The sequence below is a fragment of the Harmonia axyridis genome, chromosome 5 (assembly GCF_914767665.1).
Source record: "Harmonia axyridis chromosome 5, icHarAxyr1.1, whole genome shotgun sequence".
NCBI classification, from domain to species: domain Eukaryota; kingdom Metazoa; phylum Arthropoda; class Insecta; order Coleoptera; family Coccinellidae; genus Harmonia; species Harmonia axyridis.
Window position 1 is genome coordinate 2,243,196 of NC_059505.1, and position 16,915 is coordinate 2,260,110.

At 37.5% G+C, this 16,915-nt stretch overlaps 1 protein-coding gene across 1 annotated transcript in view; it reads right to left on the reverse strand.

Moving 5' to 3' along the window:
• Positions 1-120: 120 nt before the first annotated feature.
• Positions 121-16,915, reverse strand: part of LOC123679710 (serine/threonine-protein phosphatase 6 regulatory ankyrin repeat subunit A) — a 46,105-nt gene continuing 29,310 nt past the window's right edge. The window contains exons 6-17 of the mRNA XM_045617127.1: positions 16,203-16,358; positions 15,792-16,139; positions 14,466-14,564; positions 14,314-14,407; positions 14,019-14,227; positions 12,542-13,966; positions 12,326-12,491; positions 11,595-12,172; positions 10,811-11,501; positions 3,134-3,360; positions 1,164-1,299; positions 121-616 (exon numbers count right to left, since the gene is read on the reverse strand). Coding sequence (XP_045473083.1) covers positions 255-616; positions 1,164-1,299; positions 3,134-3,360; positions 10,811-11,501; positions 11,595-12,172; positions 12,326-12,491; positions 12,542-13,966; positions 14,019-14,227; positions 14,314-14,407; positions 14,466-14,564; positions 15,792-16,139; positions 16,203-16,358 — 4,491 coding nt within the window. The 3' untranslated portion in view covers positions 121-254. The remainder of the gene's footprint in view (positions 617-1,163; positions 1,300-3,133; positions 3,361-10,810; positions 11,502-11,594; positions 12,173-12,325; positions 12,492-12,541; positions 13,967-14,018; positions 14,228-14,313; positions 14,408-14,465; positions 14,565-15,791; positions 16,140-16,202; positions 16,359-16,915) is intronic.

Genomic DNA, 16,915 nt, shown 5'->3' on the forward strand with positions numbered 1-16,915 from the left:
ATTGTTTTGCTATTAAAATGTACAAAATTGTTATCTAAATAAATTACAGCAATTTTTATTATTTTCCAAAAAACCAACTGCTTATGACAAACTTTTCATTCTTGATTGCTTCAGTCACTCCAGGTTTTGTATATAAATTCAATCAAAGAAAGACACTATTGGAGCTCTCTGAAATACAATTCATTCACTTAAATACGAATTATTATTGAGTATAAAGAATTCGCTTTTTCTTTGCACCATCGACATCTAGATTTTCACGTTGGGGGACCAACATTATTTGGTATAATAACTTCATTGTCGCTGTCTTCTTCATCTTCATTTTCGGGCGTGTGCTCCTTGACTTCATCTATATGGCCCACTAGAGCTCTGTATCTTTTGGCAATAGCTTCCCAATCAGTGACATGCTCAATACGTGTCGTGGTAACGTTCAAACTCAGTTGGGAACCGAAGGGACTCATGTGAGCAACAGAAAGAGCCACTGATTCTTTCGGAGCAACTTGACCTTTTTTGACCTTCGACAGCCATTTGGCACCAGCTTTGGATCTCGGACTCATGTGTTGGGGCTTCTTGAACGAGTCCATCAAGTGTACAAGACTTTGGCGTTTCTTTCTCCTCACTGAAATTATAAAGCAACTATCATTTAGGAACCCTAATGTTGAAAAAACATTGAAGAGTTTCATGGTATTAACCAGATGTGCATAATATCAATTGAGACCTAACTTAGAAGTAGACAAATCATCTGTGAGCAGTCAAATAATGTGTTAAAATTGTTAACCTCTATCTGCTACAATAGTAACAAACCATCTCCTACCAGTATGTTCTTCCAGTAAACATCGCTAGCTTTTCATAGTTTTTCTAGATATTATTGGTCAAGTCTGAAAGTTATTAGAATTTATCTTTTCTTTCAATCAATAAAGAAATATGAACAGTTGTATCATTGGGGAGTTGCTTGTACTGAACAACAATTTTGTGAATGTTTGAAGTGTTCTATCTTTCAAACCAACATCTGAGTGATCATCATTAAGAAATACAGTCCACTTTATTGAAGGTTGATAGATCATGTAATTGGTCTGTTGAAGAAACATATTGAATATTGCAAATATAATGAGCAATAGGTAACAACATGTACATGTCCTGTGTTTTAACTAAATATAACAACTTACTTCGCTGCTTGCAAATATCCACAAGGTAGAACAGCCATGTAGTTATGAGGTTTATAGGACTTGGTGCTGTAGTCGTTCTATGCATCGATCGAATCAACTTACTGAGTCCAAATTTCCACTCGATATCAGATTGGGCCTATGGAGAATTAAACATATATGAAAAATGAAAGAGTTGATATTGAAAGATGACCCACAACACTTTTCAACAGTTAAGTTCCCTACAACATCAACTACAAGATACTGTGGTTCATGCATATACTGATATTTCATTAAATGTGCTTTATTTACTGTGCTTTATGGAAAGAGAATTTCATCATCGATTTCTGAAACTCTTATGAACTTCTTGGAAACGATGTATTCTTCTGTCCAACTCTGAAAAAGTTTAAGCAGGCTGTTTCGAGGAAGTCTCATTTTGAGTTGATGGAATGCAATCGCTTATTGAAAAATGATGTCAATGAAAAACTTGAATATATTGGCCATTTGCATCACAGCAATGAACATTTTTTCACCTTGTTGTTTCAGTCTCATTTTCGTCAATAACCTGAAGGCTGTTTCCTTTCAATAATTCTTGATACATGAAACAACAATTGTTTGGTCACACTATGGAAGTATACAGATACTGTAATGATAATATAGGGTGTTTTTTTAGAGCTATAGAACTTTAAATTGCAATAAAACAACGATGGATTATTCGATTGCCATTAATTTTATTTATGCACAAGATAATCTTGAGGCATTACATTTTAAATATGATTTCTGGCATATGACCACCGCGGCTGGCTCGGATGTAGTCCAATCTGGACGTCCAATTTTCGTTGACTTTTTCCAACATTTGTGGCCGTATATCGGCAATCACACGGCGACTGTTGTCTTCCAAATGGTCAAGGGTTTGTGGCTTATCCGCATGGACCAATGACTTTACATAGCCCCACAGAAAGTAGTCTAGCGGTGTTATCACAAGATCTTGGAGGCCAATTCACAGGTCCAAAACGTGAAATTAGGCGGTCACCAAACGTGTCTTTCAATAAATCTATTGTGGCACGAGCTGTATGACATGTTGCGCCGTCTTGTTGGAACCACAGCTCCTGAACATCATGGTTGTTCAATTCAGGAATGAAAAAGTTGTTAATCATGGCTCTATACCGATCACCATTGACTGTAACGTTCTGGCCATCATCGTTTTTGAAGAAGTACGGACCAATGATTCCACCAGCCCATAAAGCGCACCAAACAGTCAGTTTTTCTGGATGTAACGGTGTTTCGACATACACTTGAGGATTAGCTTCACTCCAAATGCAGCAGTTTTGTTTGTTGACGTAGCCATTCAACCAGAAGTGCGCTTCATCGCTAAACAAAATAAAATGGACGTAGTGCGCGATACGTATTCCGCACAGAACCATTATTTTCGAAATAAAATTACACTATTTGCAAGCGTTGTTCAGGCGTGAGTCTATCCATGATAAATTGCCAAACCAAACTGAGAATAAATCATTTGAGAGCTGTTAAATCGGTCGCCGTCTTGAACAGTAATGCTATCTTAAAGTTATATACATCGAAAAAAAAACACCCGTTAGAATATATGAAGGTATTAAAAAAATATCAATTGTGTTGAGGATAAGAAAGTCAATATGTTGAATATCTTCAGATATCATCAATATCTGATGAGAAGTTGGTGTATGTTTATTTCAAATACGTACTCGGGATTTGATAAAGCTACAGTGTGACGAAAAAATTGTTTCATACATTGAAAATTATGGTAATTGAAGTTTATGATTCATTTATATAATGTGAAGGTTACAGTAATTTCACTATTGTATCAATAATAGTCGATGAAAATTTTCATCAATTTACAAAGGGAAATAGAATAATAGGTTTTCATGGTGGAACTAATTTTCTAGTGTCTGCTTTCAGTCTGCACACAATAACCAGCTAATTATAAAGCCAACTGGTCTAATGGACCCGCTATTTACCTGAATCCTCTGATAAGTATCTGACATCATGGCTATCAGGAGATTTATCAGCACTACCACTGATACCAACATGTAGATCCCAAATACAATTTTGAAAAGATTATCGGTCCACAGAGGTCTGTAGGGTGCAACGTTAGGTGGAGCTCTTCTTATTAGCTCGTCGTATGTTGTTTGGCCAAAGACAGCAAAAAATAACCGTTCGAAGACGAGAAGTGGGTTCATTATCACTGAGAATGTTCAATTGATGTCAAGTAAACGACAAAGAAATTTCTCGTGTAGAAAAACGAAAATCTCTGTTATGTTTTTGTTATTGATATCAGATATTATTCTTTATACATCAACAATCTGAGCAAGTTTACTGAAAAATCATAACAGAAATGTATTCTGGAGACGAAACAGTTGATATTTTGACTCATCCCGACTTTGATCTATTTTATATTCCAAAACTAATTAGATATTTTATTGTCAGTGACATTGAAAGTGTTACTCCCAAAATAAATAATCTCTTCTAATTGATATACGATGCTTCGGACTCTGGTCTGCGAACCTGACATTCCAGGGATCTTCATTCCATCACCATTTTATTGATCCCATTGGAAAATACAATATATTCAGTATATGGCAAAAAAACACCTATTCAGCGTTTGATGAAGTACATTGTATGGCATGAAGGATCACTATAAGAATTGCTTGGCCTCTACCCTGCATTCTCGCAAGTTTAGAGCCAAAGTTAATAGAGTACTGTCTTCCTAGAGGACACTTTCAGATGGAGTCCCGCAAGGATCTCTAATGTTACCGTTATTGTTCATATTATATGTATCTGACATTCCATGGCACTTTATGCTGACCAAAATTCTTGGTGTTTCAAAATGGCCACGAAGTACCAGCAAAAAGCCAAGGATTGAATGTCAAAACGAGGCCAAGTATCTGGAAGTGATACTTGATAAGAAGCTCACTTGGAAACAACTCTTCACATCAGATGTGACAAAGATAGACATTTGTCGGCCAAAATATCGAGTCAAAGGAAGCATTATTTTAGGATTTAACACTTCTTATGTCCACTGCCTAATTATAACATCTTGATTCGTATTATATACAATTTTTTGAGAAAAAACTGTTAGCTTGTCTTGCATTATTTCTAGTAATTTCATGTTTCGAAGGAATATAGAGATTTTGATTTCGTTAGCTTGTTCAGTTTTGTGTTATTCATCATGTTAGGAAATCTATATCAGATGGAATGAGTCAAAATATGAAGAAGTAACGATAGGAAGTTACATAACCGTTATAAATGGTGAGTCTATTCGATTGCCCAAACTTATCGAGTCGATTCACACACTATATCGGTTAAGGTAAGTACACAGGCCAGCAAACTTTGGTGTCACGAATCCAACAACTGATTTTGAATGTTTTTAATGTAACATCACCAGATTCTGTCTATTAGGTCTAGTTTTTGTGATACGTTATATTACTTTAGCAGTCGAAATATTTTTCTTGGTCTCCGAAGTAAAAATCACCGTTCTTGAAGCGTTGGAACCACTATCGGCACGTTCTTTCACTAATAGCGGTCTCACCATAGATATTTGAGAGCATTCGATGAGCCTCAGCCACGAATCCATGTGTTTCTGTCAATAAATACTTAAACCCATGGTGTTTGGTACTGTTACTACTAAAAATTATTTCATGAGATATACAAAAGTGGAAAATGAAAATTCTAGAGGTAAAATATCTCAAAACATAGATCTGATAGATAAAATCTGGGAGTTATTTGGGATTGAGTTGAAAATTCGCTATCACCAAATATCTGTTGGGCTATGCTTATCATTGTCTCATCTTCCAGATCTGTTTTCAAATTATCGTTATAGATTAGACGTAATCAACACACAGAAGCTCTCAATCGGTCTGCGAATGCTGACAAAGGACATAGAGACAAGTCACAAGAAACACAGAAAAGACGGACAAGTTTAGCACACGTCAGACTCACTGTCTGCATCACCACCTTCTGTAGAAGGGCGTTTTTTACGTAGAGCAGCTTTGCTTCTTAGAAAAGTCCTTGGTGTGGTGAAATTTATCCACTCAGTGTCTGGCGCATGGTCCAAAGCTGTTTTGAATCAAATTCAACGTGAAGGAAGTTATTTCTATGTTTGGGACATGGTCTATTTATAGTTTGTGGAAATATGAAGTGGATTTCCAATTGAGTTTTTTTGGGAATGAATAAATGTAAAATTCGTCTGATAATTTTGATAATAAAAATTGCCAGAAGAAAAGAGTTGATTGTTCAGTGCACTTCAGAATTAAAATATATTTTTAAATATTTTTATAGTGGGCTTATCATGATTTGTTTCTTTTTGTTTTGATAGTATAATTATTGTTTAATTTCATAAGATAGTTTAATTATGTACACCTGTAAATACCAACAAAAAAAAAATTAAAATTCGAACAGCTCCTTCTGGGTGTTGCAATTATATCATTTCATACTTTGAAAAAGTTTTCCAGGTTTTTTTTATGGATAACAGTTGCAAAATAATTTTCTTTCTCTTTTGGTATCATGTTTTTCTCATTTCAAAACAGCAAAAGTCAAGTTATTGCATAAGAGCTATAGAAATCAGAAGTAAAATACATACTTATAACTGGGTTAAATTCAATAATGAATAATAATCAAGTCTTGTGTGCATTTTTTGACACAAGATCACTCATCGATTATTCATTGGGTTTCTCAGCATCGATTGTTAATAAAGATTACCTGTGATAGCCACATTTACAAACATCAATTTTTCAATTCACAACAAACACAACTTTTGTGATATTCTGCCAAGCAGTGGTGCTCCGCACAGTGAAGCCTACTTGATTTCTATTCTAGGTTTTGCCATATTCCAGCCCAAGAGAACTGGTGCAACGCGGTAGCAGTAGCGTGAAGATACATTTCAAATTTCAAAACCCTCGGACACTCTTCTTTATGTGTGATATCAGATTTTTGGGAAAAACACCCAGTATTGTGCATATTTCAATAATTTTGTTCCTATATATTTCATCTGCTTGTGAATGGAAAAGAGCATAATGTCTCGCCATCGCTAGCCAACGGATGCTATGGATAAGAGACTTGTAGAAGTGAAGAAGCACCCTTCTTGAAGCCATCCTAAATACCAGGGTTCATTTTGAAGTATTATTAGACAATAAATTCACTGGTCCCAAAGGAATTTCTGCAAACTTGGACAACCCTGGTATATTGAGAACCTAGTACCGTAGCATTGTGGTATTGAAGGAAACTAAAAAGTAGATTAATTACAAAAAAAAGAATCAAGGTTTACTCCTGTTGGCCCTGAGCTTTTCTGTGGGCTTGGAGAAGATCAACATACATAAAGCAGCGGTCCAAAAATGGGAGTTAGACCATAGAATAACCCTCTGGAGGAACACTCCAGGTTTTACTCAGATAAAGACATTTGTGGTGCTTTCACCTATACCCTATACCAGGAAACTTTTGAAGCTAACATGAGCTGAGGGCTTATTATTATTATTATTATTATTTGAACTGGGGTCGTTTTGGTTCGGTAAGCCTTCCGGGAACTGCGACCATGCAGATCTTTTGTTCTCTACCCTACTCATTCATAGAAACCCAGGTCGTCAATGACGTTAATAAAATTGACAACCTCCTTAGGGGCCTTGGCCTCTGGTATCCAGGACCGGCTTACCCATATGAATGGTTCTTGGGCCAGCCAGCTCCGGACACTTTCATACCAAGTGTTCGGCTGTTTCTGTTTCCGATCCACAGAACCTGCAAATCTCGTCTGCTGACTTTCCCATACGGTACAAATGATGTTTGTACCGACAGTGCCCCGTCAGCAGTCCCACGAGTACCCGAAGCTGGGCACGCGACAGCTTCAGGAGCTTTTTGGCATAGGTAGGTGAAATCTTCACGAATTTCTTTGCCTGAATAAGTCTAGGAGTGTTAGTCCAGTGGATCCTGCTGTTCAACTCCCATAGCTGGACCGCAACTTTATATTGATCTTTTCCTATTCCACAGAAAGGTTCAGGTCCAGCACTTTTTGCAAGTTCATCAGCTCTTTCATTTCCTTCGACCCCACAGTGCCCTGGTACCCATAGTGGAGTCACCTTATTTCCTCTGGCCACTTGCTTTATGGTGTCATGGCACTCCCAAGTCAGCAGAGACCCCTGATAACACGATTCCAGGGATCTCAGCGTGGTTTGGCTGTCCGTGGTGATGTAGATATGCGCTCCCTTGAGGTTCATTTTGAGACACTCCTGGGCGCATACATAAACAGCCATTATCTCGGTCTGTAGAATCGAGGGCTCACTTCCCAGGGCTTTAGAGATCCTCAGTTTAGGTCGATATATCCCAATGCCGATGCCCTTCTCTGTTTTTGATCCATCTGTGAACCATATGGATGACTTTTTGTCCAGACGATTTACGAGACTTATTGCACTAGGACGGTCATTTATAACCGTTTCAAAATCATAGGTGTTTGGCATAACATCCGATGGTTTTGCGAGGAGGTTTGAATCTAATTGATTCAGTAGCCTCATATGTCCAACCCAGTTTCCAGGAGGAGCTTTCCATTAAGGGAAATTCTTATTGCTTCGAGCAGGCTACCTTTCTTCACATGTAGGTGTAAAGGAGGCAAGTCTAGTATGACCTCCGAGCTGAGGGCTTAGGGTAATGATGGGACTGCTGACAGGACACTGTTAGTACAAATATCTTTTGTACCGCAAGCCAGGAGATGAGATCTACAGACTCTGCGTAAAGGAGGTAGAAACAGCCGAAGACAAGGTGTGCAAGGTGAAATTTTCGTAAATTTAGTTTATTCATTTCGCTTGAAATTACTTAATGTGAAAAACGCATTTGTACAGGTCAGGTATCGTCACTAATTTATTTTATTCCCCTATTATGGTCAAAATTATTGAAATACTTCAATACTAACTGGGTTTGTCACTCGGAATCTTGAATTCGAATAACTATCAACGTTAATAACCCTTTGAAATTTCAGTTTTATTGTTGAGTGTCCTCGAGGTTGTTGTCTTTACTTTACCTGTATTCGTTGATAGGTATCAGTCATCATGGCAATGAGGAGTTTGATGAGAACAACTACAGATACCAGCAGATAAGCTCCAAATGCCGCCTTGAACAGAAACTCAGTCCAATAGGGCTGATTGTTATGATTCGTGTAAAAATCGTACTCCGCGATTTTCAAATCCTCAATGCGAGCTTGGCCGAAAATTGCAAAGCACAAATGTTCGAACGATTTGATCGGGTTCTTTTGGACTGGAATCAGAAATAAGCAGGAATTACCTGGATGCGCTGATAGGTATCTGACATCATGGCAATAAGGAGATTGATCAGTACAACCACGGACACCAACATGTAGATGCCGAATACGATTTTGAAGAGATTGTCGGTCCATAAGGGCCTAAGAGGAGGCTGAACGTTTGGTCTTCCCCTTACAATCAGTTCATCGTATTGGGTCTGGCCGAAAACGGCAAAAAAAAGCTTCTCGAACACAAGCAGAGGGTTTATTATCACTGGGGAGATGAAGCATTATTATGAGAGGCCTCTGAATCGGGAATGAGTGAAAAATTTGGATGAATCTTATTGGTGATTTATTTCCTCCAGGATTCAAAGCTATACAATATGCTCTATTTGTGTGACGTCACACGCCGCCATTTTTGGTTCTCCTGTCAGTGTTCGGAATCCAAACAAATAAATTGTCATTCAAATTAATCGGTGTCGTTGAAAGAATTGGCTTATTTTTATAAATAAAAGTATTTGAGGAACGATTTCAGTATTAATTGATAGGCAGAAGGAACGAGGTTAATACCAGTAAGTTTGAATCCAGTATCATTCCCCAGATTTTATATAAAGCCGTGTTTATTAGTTGAACTTCAAGTTCGAACTTACTGGCATTAATCTCGTTCCTTCTGTCTATTAATTAATAGTAAAATCGTTCCCTAAATAATCTTATTTATCAAAATAAACCAATTTATTCAACGACAACGTACTAATTTGAATGACAGTTTGTTTGTTTGGATTCCGAACACTGACAGGAGAACTAAAATGGCAGTGTGTGACGTCATCACTAATAAAGCGTATTGTTGACTTATTGATTTCTCTTTCACAGGTTGCTTCTACTAAAATTTCCTCATTTCAAAAATTACTATCCGGTAACTGAAGGTCTTGAAGAGGTGTGGTTTGACTTATTTTAATTGAGAAATGTAGTTACTATAAAGTAGTGTCGAGCCTATCGAGCTTTCCTTGTCATTACCAAAGCTTTTAAAATGAATCTTCCCTATTAGTTCTGGTTTGAACATTACGATATTTTATTAACAAACAATTTGAGATCACGTCATCAATTTTGTTTCTGGTTTTAAAAGCACGATAGGGAATCAGAACTGAGATATAGCGATATATTCTACAGTCAGGCTGCAATATTAGCATATAATCCACATATCATCGATTCTAAGATGGTATTAGAGTGCTGAAGGAAACTCAAGGTAAGAATAACAAGGTATGTTAAGACTAGATTTCCAGTCACTCGAGAATTAAAAGAAATGAAGAAGGCAACACACCTGTCAGAAAAGGAGCACAAACTTTTTTCATTGGCCATGAATCTTTCTGTTGGCAAATATTCCTACAAGAAAGAGTTTCAGCAGAAGAAAAAAACAAAAGAGAAACATGCTGGCGGAAGCTGCTCGGGTTGGATGTTTCCAAAAGTTTCTTTGGAACTTTTGATACTGCAAGATCTAAGAAGTGTCTGGATCTTAGCCTGAATTGGCTACGCCTCCTCACTGGATTCCTCACAGGGCATTGCCGCCTTAGGAAGCACCTCATGAGAATGAGTCCAAAAGAAAACGACAAATACAGATTCTGTGGGAAAGAGTAAGAAACTCCTCATCAGCTGGTGATGGAATGCTTCGCCATCGCTAGCCAACACAAAAAATGTTTTGTACAGGAGACTTGTAGAAGTGAGAAAGTAACTTCCTTGAAAGCATTTCAGATACAGGAGTTCATTAGAACTCTGGAACTGGAGGGCAAGCTGTAGAGAACAGCTTTGATGGTGAGGCACAATAGACCATAAGGTCGCGGTGCAATAGATATCTACATTCTGAAGTCTGCAATGAGCTTTGCTTTGAAGTGTTCAATATTTCTGGAATAGGAAATAATTTTGGACCTAAATTCCTAGGTATCTTTGTTGATCAAGTCTTTGAAATGTAAGACTTATTCATCCATTATCCAGCATTAGGTTGAAAACAAGAAAATTAATTAAAGTTTCCTATTCATTGGCTATTTGAAGAAAATCCGCTTTCGATTTGAAAATTTCATTTATGGGCATTCTTTGTCTCAAGAAATTCGATTTCATGAGGATCTTGATGTTGAGAGACATTTTTGATCTTTTAGAGCATTCAACGATATATGAAAAAGAGTTATATATTTCTGATTTGATAACAGTATCACGCAAATGTATGACATTCGTACTGCAATTTGTACTGATACGATACAATACCTCACTTTGATATATTCGTTTTTCACTGTTGAGTTGAGAGTACACTCAACTCTTTGAAGGAAGTAATGAACAATGAACAATTTTGCATTAAAAAATGCACACTAGACATGTTAATATTCAACACAAACGTAATACAAATATCCTTAAAGAATATTATAATACTCACCATCACTGAATAAGGCTATCCTCCTAGGTCTAGCAAGGCTCCTCACTTGATTTGGATTCAAATTATTGAAAGACTGATTCAAAGCAACAAACTGCATGGAAAATCCGAAAACGAAAATAGCTAAAACAGCTAGAAATCTGGCCAAATCCTTCATTAGATTTCCAATGATTATGGCCCAGGGTCCGAAAAGATGATGGAATGAGAGGAAGTCAAGTATCTGTACACATGCTAAAACGAATGATAAAGCAAACAGCTGATTTCTACAGTACATTAGAGTAGGCCAGTTAGCTTTTTCTACGAAGAGTATGCCAATGAGATGTGTTGCTACACCGAATATGCTGAGGAGAAGAACAGACAGCTTGATCCAGCCTAATCCTGATTTATCGCTAGGGTTGGTTAATTCGAATAGAAGGAGGCCACTTAGCCAAACAAGAAGAAGCCACTCATACCAATAAGGTATCAAGTTATTTCGCACAACAGGGTAGGGTGGAAGAATAGCAACTATGAGAAGTAGAAACATGAGATGTATATGTGATGTTAGGTATGACATAAACTTGATTATTGGTACTTTATTATATTTGTGACCCAGGGGAAGGGTGAAGGCTATCCAGACTGGTGGGCAGAATATAAAAACTACAAAGAGTAGCAAAGTCCTCCAAGCTCTCCAGTTGAGCGCACCTCTCCACAGTTCCTGTAAGAAATATTCAGTGAGTATATAGCTTCAAAACGTTTCCACAAAATCCTATTTCCATACTACTGATGTTCACATAAAACACGATCTCACCTGCAAATATCTCTGCACTACAGTATGAGCAATAACCTCCTTCTGTTCATTTTCTATTAGTACGTCTAGAAATTCAATATTTCTTCTATCCGTTGATGTCAATATCTTTCCAGCTGAATCAGCACCTGCAGCTAAAGCAAGAAGTTCCGTTGCCATATATTCACAAAACTTCCCAGCTGCAATGAGATCTTTAGCTCTCTCTTTTTCTTTGTTCGATAAAACGATAAGAATATTTGACAGTTTCGCCGCTGTATCGACTGGTGCTGGCGAAACAAGAATGAATTCTTCTATTGGCTTATTATTATGGTTTTTCGAGCAGACCATCAGGTTGTACACAAATTTCTTATCATCCATTAAAATGTAGGTGTCGTGTTCTTTAGTCATGAGATATTCTAAGACATCGTGATGCCCTTCTGATGCTGCAAACCAAATAGGTACTGCGCCTTGATTTGTTTCAGATTTTGGAGATGCTCCTGATTCCGTTAGCAACACAACGACATCTGTACAACCAGCCTTGGAAGCACAATGCAATGGAGTCCAGCCATTTTTATCTGAAGCGTTGATGTCTGCACCTTGGCCTGAAAATTTTCATGGATAAGTATATTCCCAAGATAAGATTTTCAATTGTAAATGATTGGAATAGAAAAATGTTTTTTCCATCTTTCCAAAACCAACAAATAAACAAACCATCGAGTGTTGTAAGCTACATACAAATATAATCTGAAACTCACCAAGTAACACCTCCACCATCTGATAATGTCCCTGAGTAGCTGCAATATGTAATCCCGTTTTGCCATGTTTATCTACACTTTGAAGTAATTCAGCAGATCTACTAAGAAGAAGACCAACAACTGTGACGTGGCCACCATAACAAGCAAGATGCATTGGGTTGTATCCCTAGAAACTTAAGTTAGTTGAACAATTCAAAGAGGTTATGTTTTTCTTACATTTTCACGACTTGCTGCATCAACTTGGACTCCTGCAGAATTCAATAACAGTCGAACAACATTTTCATTTCCAGAGAAAGCAGCTAAATGTAAAGGTGTCATTCCTGATTCGTTCCCTAGAATTGAAACCAACGATGAACCACTTGGAACTTCAGACTTGACAGTACCAGGTACGTGTGTGAGTAGTTCTCTCACAGTATCAGCTTGACCGAAGTAAGCCGCAACGTGTAATGGCGTCACTCCCAGTTTTTTGCTAGTGATTTTTAGTGTGTTAGAAGAACGAAGTACTTCCAATACTTGTCCATGTCCATTCCTGGCAGCCAAGTGAGCAGCAGTGAAACCTGCTTTGTTCTCGTCATTTACTGAAGCGTTTGCTCTCACCAAAGCTTTAACAACTTCCGCATGACCACCTTCTGCGGCTATCTGAAGAGGAGTAGCATCAGTCAGTTTATTCCTAGCATTTATAACTCCTTGTCTATCAAATTTCATCAACTCCTCAATAACTGTTACACTCCCCTGGGCAGCTGCAATATGAGCACAGGTATTTCCATCTTTCGTCATGGCCATAACTAAACTGGGATGTTGCTGAAGGAACAACTTAGCAACTTCTGAATGGTTATTTCGGCAGGCTGCATGGATTGGCTTTTGTCCCTGTTCGTCAGTAGCGTCAATATCAGCTCCTAGTTCCAGTAAAAGCTTGCATACTTCTATTTGGCCAGCAGCTGCACCTAAGTGAAGAGGTGTCTGTTTCTTCAACGTTAAAATGTCGATCACGGCATGGTGATCTTTGATGAGGAACTTCACAAGATGTACATGGCCATTCATGGCAGCCAGGTGAAGAGCAGTTCTCCCATTTCTAGACTTGCTATTGATGAAAGCCTTGTGAGTTAATAGGGAGTCGCATATAGGAAGAAATCCACGTTCAGCAGCTAGATGCAGTGCCGATCTACCTTCGATATCGAATACATCAACTCTGGCGTGGTTCGCCAACAGGTTATTCACCATTTGGTCATGACCTTTGTGAGAAGCTATCAACAATGGTGTCCACCCACTAACGTCTTGTTTATTCAAGGCTTTCTGTATATCTGTATTTGACATATGCCCAATCATTTCCATGACCACGTTGTTATTTCCAGCAGTTGCAACGTAATGAAAAGCAGTCTCTTGGTGGGGAGTTTCGAGATTCACATCAGCACCGCTTTGTAAAAGAGCCATACATGTTTTTCTATCTGTGTCTGGTATTTCTACTTCTTCAGACATAACTGTTGATACGTAATGTAGAGCACTTTCAGACTTCTCGTTTACTTCGTTCACGTAATCGGTTGCAACCTCATCTCCTTTATTGTTTTTTACATACTGGATTAAGTGTTCAACTACATCTGAGCGGCAGCCTCTTGCTGCATGATGAAGTGGGGTCTCTCCTAGCTGAAAGAAAATGTTGAGTTTCTACATTAATGGGTTTTTGGAGGCAACTGACCTTGTTTTTGAATTGGGGGTCTCCACCATCTTCTAGAAGAAGGAGTAGGGTTTGTAAGTTTCCATACTGGGCTGCAACGTGAACAGGTGTTTGGCCATCATCTGTAACGATATTTGGCCCAGCTCCAGATTTTAGTAACATCAAGGCACATCGTTCACCATCTTTGACCCTTGCAGCAATATGGAGAGCAGTCTCTCTTAGTTTACCTCCTGAAAATTTTGATTTCGGAAGTATGAGAAATATGATTTCTTTTTCTGGCGAAAAAGTTGAGAAGTTAACCTATCTCTATACAAACCTCTTATATGAACGTCAGCTCCATATCCAAGTAGGGTTTCCACAACTATAGGTTTACAGGATTCAACAGCTATGTGTAGTGCTGTATAGTTTTCCTAAAAGTCTTTTTGTCAATTCATATAATTATTCGAAATTATTTTCGAAAGTACCAACCTTTGTTGTAACGTCAACTTTTTCTCCTTTTTGTAGAAGGGTATTGATTATTCCAACATGGCCATACCTAGCAGCAGTATGGATACTCCTAGCTCCGTCCTAGAAAATAAAATGAAGTGATAAAGTTCCAAAGAAAACTAAGTAAGTGAGAGCTTTTTTACTCAACAACCAATTGACCTTATATGGCTTAGATATAATATATTATTTTCAAATGCTTGATATTCCTTATTAACACATCTTTGATTCGATGCGATGTATGGAATGTGAATGAAAATATTTATTATCTAGCTAATCCATTCTATCACTGCTGAAAATTCAAAGCAAACTATAACTGTGAACTAATTTGTTTTAAGTTTGATTCACTTCTCTACCGTATTTTATAAATGAGGCTACGAAGTCTTCATTATGCAAGACAATTTCCGAGTCTAGACATGCGAATTTCATGTAAACAACCTTCATTATTAAACATCAAAATCTTGGAAGATCTTCAGATAGTGGACTGACCTCTATCTAATTCACATTCATTCTCCCTCATTTAAAATGCATATGCCCACTTCTTATAACCTTGCTGAAACTAATTTTCCCTGCTCTAGCATATCATGCGATAAGAATGTAAATGTAACAGCTTCAAAATGGTAATTCGATGCGATTATTCCCAGGATGGAACTCTGAAAATACTCCAGGCGTATTTATTTCATCTTCTTGGAAAAATGGACGTTGCTGAAAGGAGGCGACAGCCTGAGGAATATCAGTAGTGCCTCATTTGAATAGAGAAAATAAATTGGTATTCTTTGAGGAGAAATATCCGGACTCATTTACATATTTTTTTATTGAATTGGAGTTAGCGCTGAGAATTTGATGGATTGCAAGCAGTTTGAATAATGGAAGTCGTGAAAAGAATCCAAACACCTTTTGCAATTGAATTCCTATTCATAACACTTTTTTATAAAAAGAAAAAGCTGCATACTACTGACTTCTTTTTGCTATGTTCTTTGTGGAAATCCCATTTTCCATAAGGAATTGAAATAAACTATGACTATTCTGAAATTCACCATCATCATAGGTTTAGGTTAGGCTGAAATAATATCCTAATCTGAATGTTTTCCAAGATTAGTAGAAGTACTTCATGCAGCATAGAATATGATTGAGCATTGAAAAGAAAAAGAAAGAAGGTCATCGAGATCTGCTTGACTGAGGTGAATTCATGGTAATGGTTGGGATCGTTTTTTTCATACACAAATACTAAGAGATAATACCAAAAACTCTGAGACAAAATAGCTAAATCAGTATAGTTGTAGCAAAAACAGATAGCTATTCGGTTCTCACCTTGTTTGGCATATGTAAAAAAACGCCTTTCTTGAAGAGCATCATGGCGCAATCTGCATGTCCGTTCAGAGATGCTATGTGCATCAACGTTGATCCATCTTTGGTCCTCTCCAGAATACTGGCTTTGAACTTATCAGCCAGTAGTTCTATAATGTTAGCGTGTCCATATTCAGCAGCCAAATGCATAGGGGTCCTGTCTTGGTTGTCGGTTATGCTTGCTGAGGCTCTCACCCCGTAAAAATACTTCACCATTATCTCGTCACCTTCAGCTGCTGCTATGTGGAGTGGAGTTTGACCTTCACCATTTCTTATGTCGACTGAAGTACCGTAGTCTACCAGAATTCGAACCTGGAAGTGAAATAAGCAAAGTTACAAACACAGAAGGTTATAATTGTGTTTTCAGATAATTACCATGTCGATATCTTTCTTTCTGACTGCCAAGTGCAAAGCAGTGTCGCCATTGGCAGATGTAGCCTTCAACTGATCTGAAGTTTGGGCGCTAAGTAACTCACGACACATTGATTGGTTTCCAGCTTCAACTGCTAGTAACAGAGGGATTTTTCCTTTCTGAAATTGGTTTTTCATCAAGAAAACTGGTATATACTTCTACGAGCATAATCATTGATTGGAGTTATGTGGAATAATTTTCATTTCAGAATTTTTGAATTCTATGAATTTGAATTGTTTGGCTATGCAGAAGATTCTTCAGATTTTACATTTTTAGGAAATAAATTACATAATTGTCATTTAATTCCGATTAAAAATAATTTCATCGAGTGAAGAACGATTCAATTCAATACAATAGTTATTGTTTGATTTATTAGGTGTGCAACTTTGCTTCTGCCGTTTTAAAATATATATGGCTGTAGTAATAAGTGGTAGTCGAAATAAATAGATCGTAGATATCATACAATAAGCTTAACTATTTGTAAACATAATGTCATCGAAATATTAGTCGATTTGTGTCTGCATCATAAAGTTATTCTCGATTAAAGATGTCAGCTTACGAGCCAAACTCTCGTCATTTGCGGGAAGTTTTAATTGTCGGCTTTAATATAAAGTAATCTGTCGCTGAGTCTCATCGAATGCTCTCAAATACCTTTGGTGAGGCCGCTGTTAGTGAA